This window comes from Chiloscyllium plagiosum, unplaced genomic scaffold (assembly GCF_037043375.1).
Source record: "Chiloscyllium plagiosum isolate Xiang-an unplaced genomic scaffold, Cpla_swu_hap1 HiC_scaffold_12, whole genome shotgun sequence".
Classification (NCBI taxonomy): domain Eukaryota; kingdom Metazoa; phylum Chordata; class Chondrichthyes; order Orectolobiformes; family Hemiscylliidae; genus Chiloscyllium; species Chiloscyllium plagiosum.
Genome location: NW_028270150.1, coordinates 75,671,120 through 75,676,112, shown reverse-complemented (window position 1 = coordinate 75,676,112; position 4,993 = coordinate 75,671,120). Strand labels below are relative to the sequence as shown.

At 64.1% G+C, this 4,993-nt stretch overlaps 1 protein-coding gene across 1 annotated transcript; it reads right to left on the bottom strand.

Annotated features, from left to right (window-relative positions):
* Positions 1–928: 928 nt before the first annotated feature.
* On the bottom strand, positions 929–3,183 carry klhl34 (kelch-like family member 34). Its single transcript, XM_043701516.2, has one exon. It carries the CDS (start codon positions 2,812–2,814, stop codon positions 934–936), a length of 1,881 nt encoding a protein of 626 aa, XP_043557451.2. The 5' UTR covers positions 2,815–3,183; the 3' UTR covers positions 929–933.
* Positions 3,184–4,993: the final 1,810 nt, after the last annotated feature.

Below are 4,993 nucleotides of genomic sequence, written 5' to 3'. Positions count from 1 at the left end.
GGGGGGAGGAGGCAGGGGGATGGGGGGGAGGAGGCAGGGGGATGGGGGGGAGGAGGCAGGGGGATGGGGGGGAGGAGGCAGGGGGATGGGGGGGAGGAGGCAGGGGGATGGGGGGGAGGAGGCAGGGGGATGGGGGGGAGGAGGCAGGGGGATGGGGGGAGGAGGCAGGGGGATGGGGGGGGAGGCGGGGGGATGGGGGGGGGAGGCGGGGGGATGGGGGGGGGAGGCGGGGGGATGGGGGGGGAGGCGGGGGGATGGGGGGGGAGGCAGGGGGATGGGGGGGGAGGCAGGGGGATGGGGGGGGAGGCAGGGGGATGGGGGGGGAGGCTGGGGGGGAGGCAGGGGGATGGGGGGGGGGAGGCAGGGGGATGGGGGGGGGAGGCAGGGGGATGGGGGGGGGAGGCAGGGGGATGGGGGGGAGGAGGCAGGGGGATGGGGGGGAGGAGGCAGGGGGATGGGGGGGAGGAGGCAGGGGGATGGGGGGGAGGAGGCGGGGGAATGGGGGGGGGAGGCGGGGGGATGGGGGGGGAGGCGGGGGGATGGGGGGGGAGGCAGGGGGATGGGGGGGGAGGCAGGGGGGGGGAGGCAGGGGGATGGGGGGGGAGGCAGGGGGATGGGGGGGAGGCGGGGGGGGAGGCAGGGGGATGGGGGGGAGGCAGGGGGATGGGGGGGGAGGCAGGGGGATGGGGGGAGGCGGGGGGGGGAGGCAGGGGGATGGGGGGGGGGAGGCAGGGGGATGGGGGGGGGAGGCAGGGGGATGGGGGGGGGAGGCAGGGGGATGGGGGGGGGGGGAGGCAGGGGGATGGGGGGGGGGGGAGGCAGGGGGATGGGGGGGGGGAGGCTGGGGGGGGAGGCTGGGGGGGGGGGGGGGAGGCAGGGGGATGGGGGGGGGAGGCAGGGGGATGTGGGAAGAGGGCAGACGGGGGTGGGGGGTCACCACGCTGCCTCCCCGCCGTCGGGCTCCTGCCCGGGTGGCGGTGGGTCCAGCAGCTGCAGCACGGCGCACTGGGTGCCGCACAGGGGCAGCGGCAGCTCGCCGGCCTCGCTCCAGCTGTCGGTGCGGGTGTCGTAGAGCACCGCGTCGGGGGCGGCCACCTCCCGGGAGCCGTGCCACCTCTTGCCGCCCACCAGGTAGACGCGGGCGCCCAGCACCGCCAGGCCGTAGCAGGAGCGGTCGAAGCCGAGCAGGGGCCGCAGGCGGCGCCACTGGCGGAGCCGGGGCTCGTAGCACTCGATGTCGCAGAAGGGCTCGTAGGTGCCGACGAAGGAGTAGAGGCGCTGGCCGACCGCCGCCATCTGATGGCCGAAGCGGGCGATGCTCATGGGCGGGCAGCGGGCCCACTCCCCCCCGGTGGCGGTCCCCCCCTCCTCCTCCTCCTCCTCCTCCTCCTCCCGGTAGGCGAACATGTCCGGGCTGCTCTCCGCCTGGCCCCCGTGCCGCCCTCCGGACACGTACACGGTGCGGGCCTCCAGGTGAACCGCACACGCGTGTCCGTGCAGCGCCACCGGCAGCGGGGGGGCGGCCTGCCAGGAGCCGCTGCTCGGGTCGTACAGCTCGGCGGTGGGCAGCGAGGGGTCGGCCTGGGGCGGGGAGCGGGAGCTCCCCCCGCGGCCGCCCAGCGCCAGGATGCGGCCCCCGAGCACGCAGCAAGCGAACTGGGCCCGGGGGCTGGCCATGGCGCTGAGCGGGCTCCAGCGGCCGAAGCGCGGGTCGTAGCGCCGCACCCGGCCGGTCACCGAGGCGCCGTCCCCGAGCTCCTCGCCGCCCAGCACGAACAGGAAGCCGGCCAGCACGCACACGCAGTGGTGCTGCAGCCTGGGGCAGCGGCCCAGCGGCCTCCACTCGCCGGTGCTGGCGGTGAGCGCCCACAGGCGGTCCACGGCTCCGGCTCGGTCCCCGGGGCCCGCCGGCGGCGGCAGCGGCGGCAGCAGGAGCCCGCCCACCGCCAGCAGCTGCCGCCGGCGGCCCCTCAGCGTGCTCTGGCGGCTCTGGCGGGCCGGCTGCGCCGCCTCGTCCCGGTGGTAGTCCAGGGCGGCGGAGACCAGCCGCCGGACGGCGGGGTCCAGGCGGGGCTCGGCCCGCAGGCGCCCCAGCTCGGCCGGGGCCAGCAGGCAGTAGCGGAGGGCGGGCAGCAGGCGCCGGGCGTGCGCCTCCCAGCGCCGCTCGTCCCGGCCGAGCCAGGCCAGCAGCAGCCGCAGCAGCTCGCCCTCCGGCACGCCGTCCAGCTCGGCGTCGCACTCGAGCACCGCCCGCAGCGAGTCTCCGTTGAGCTCCAGCAGCCCGCTGGCCTCGGCGCCCTCCTCCCGCAGCAGCCGCCGCAGCCGCGCCGCGATGTAGCGCTCGGCCTGGCGCTGAGCGTCGGGCAGCGCGAAGCGGGCCGCCACGTTGGCCGCCCGGCAGCAGCCGCCGGGGCTCAGGCTGCTCACCAGGTAGCGGGAGCAGAGCTGCACCGCCCCGGGCACCTGCAGGTACCGCGCCGTCTCCAGGGTCTGCGGCAGGCTGTCGGGCGACAGCGGCAGGCACGCGTTGTAGATGAAGTCGAGCACCCGGCGCAGTCCGCCCGCCGACACCGCGGGCAGGTGCACCACGCCGGCCTTGGACTCGCGGGTGTGCTCCCGGAACATGCCCCTGAAGTAGTCGCTGGCGCAGGCCAGCAGCGAGCGGTGCGCCGCGAACTCGCTGCCCTCGGCCACCAGCACGACGTCGCACAGCAGCCGCTCCTGCCGCAGGCTCTGGTACCGCGACAGCACCGACTCGCCGTGCGTGGGCGACAGCGCCAGGAAGTAGCTCGCCGCCTGCTCCCCGCTCGACATCCAACTTCCCCCCCTGCTGCTGCCTCCGCCGCCGGTCACTCCGCTTCCCCACCCCCTCCCTCCGGGGGGTGCACTGGCTTCCAGCCAAGCTCCGGCCACACTAATGGGAAGGTCACGGTCAGAGGGAGACGCCTCACCCCGAGAGCTGATGTCCCTGCACCGCCGCTGCTGAGCTTTCTCCCATGATGTGCAAGTAAACCTGTTGGACTATAACCTGGTGTTGAGTGATTTTAAACTTTGTTCACCACAGTCCCAACACCGGCACCTCCAAATCGACCGACCAACTTCTGCCGCCAATTCAAGGTGCAACCTCTCTCCTCCACGCTTTTTGTTTTGTACGTACTATGTATAAAAGGTATCAAATCCACACGAAGCCATTCCCGCCCATCACCACCATTCGCCTCCCAGAGACCATCCTGCACAAGTTGGCCTGGTCCACGCGTTAAAAGCAAAACAGCTCTCGGTCCCAGCTCGCAGTCTTGTCAATACATGATCAATCCCCGTCAGTGCCTTTTGATCGTGAGTCCGGAGGGGTTTTTTTTCTGTGCAATATCGCCGCCCCTTTGCCTTTTCACTGGGCTCCCCGACGGGAAAACTTTCTGGCACCGGAGTCCGTTTACGGTTGCCTCTTAAAAACCTTCTCGCGGTGTTGTTGCGGACCGGAATAGAAACAACAATGAAAAGAAGTCGGGGGTCCGGTTTGTTGAAGGTCCGCCGCACTTTGGAGGTGATTTTCGCCGAGCGTTCCCTCTGTAGTACTCGCTGCTTGAGGCTGTTGTTAGCGGACACCGAGGAGAAGTTGTTGACGGGCTAAAATGAAGGAGTGTGCAGCATAAAGCCCATCAATGACCTGTGGGACTGAATGGCCTGACTCCATGCTGTTGACTCTGTGAAATGCGCACGGGGATGTTGGCATAAATCCTGACACAATGAGGGCGCTAATGTGTACCATCCTCACACTGGAACTGTATCTCATCTCACTGGGAAGGTTATAAATAATCCCCCTCAATCAGGAATCATAATGCCCTTGAGTAATCCAAGTTATTTCTGTGCGGAAGATTTGTTTGTTTTCTGAAAGGTTCTGTATCTCACGGCCTTCAGTCGGCGAAAAGTTTGAGTTTCACGCAGTACAACGAGGGAGGGCTGGTTTAGAATTTCGCTGCATTTAATTCACAAGAAAATCTCCCGCGCGGCAGAGAACGAGGCTGTTCAGCACATCCTGTGTGTGTCGATGCTGTACTCTGTAGAACAATCCAGTCAGTCCCGTTTCTCTCCACACTCTAGTGCGAAGATCTCTCACTGGAGCTATCAGTATATAGATCTTCAACATTAACATGAGTGTGTATGTTGTAATACTTGATACAATGATTTCTGCGCTTCTCTTTGGATGAGAATAACATTTTAGAATTGGAAGACCTTTTAGAAACATTTTTAAGGAAACACTCATCTCCCGTAGTTAAACATTGTTCATTTTAGAATCAAATTAACAATGTGTCTTGCTTTAAATTTATTTTTACTGTTTAATAATGTGTTTGGCTTCTACGATTGGAGACTTGGGAGGAAGTCCTAAAATGGCAAGTGTGAACATCAGCATTATCAATATTCGGTATGTTTTCTTTTCCCAAGTAAAGATTCGGCAGTTAACTGTTGATGAGAGCTACATAAAAATAACTTGCTGGCAATTGTCCATCACTCAAGTTTACTTTCCAGTTTTGGGCTGGATTCCCTGTGGTGTAACATTCCCTTGTGGAAATTGGACATTATTTTGCCAGTGAAGAGGGTATTCTGCCTTTTTTGCCTGTTGGTTTTATTGGAGGCACGTGGAGAATTCGTGACAGTATAGTCTTTGGCCTGAAAGACAAGTCGAAAGTAGGTATCAGACCAAATAAAAATGCAGCGTGAAAAAGGCATTGGTGCTGCAATCGGTTAGAACAAGAATGTCTTTTGTAATTCATGTTTTCCAGGTAAGATGATGCAAAATGTTCAAGGCCCTAAATAAATGGCAGTAGTTAACCAGGGAGGACAAACGTGAAGACATGTGCTTAACCCCACCGACAGAGGGCTGTATCTATATCGCTGAACAGGTTGGTTAGGAAAATATAAGTTAGATAAAGAAATGAATGACAATCAATGGCTTCCTATGTGTCTGCTTTGGAGACTGGGTGTCTGGAAAATACCC

Coding starts and splice junctions, on each gene's coding strand:
- klhl34 (XM_043701516.2), bottom strand. CDS start 2,814: ATGTCGAGCGGGGAGCAGGCGGCGAGCTACTTCCTGGCGCTGTCGCCC.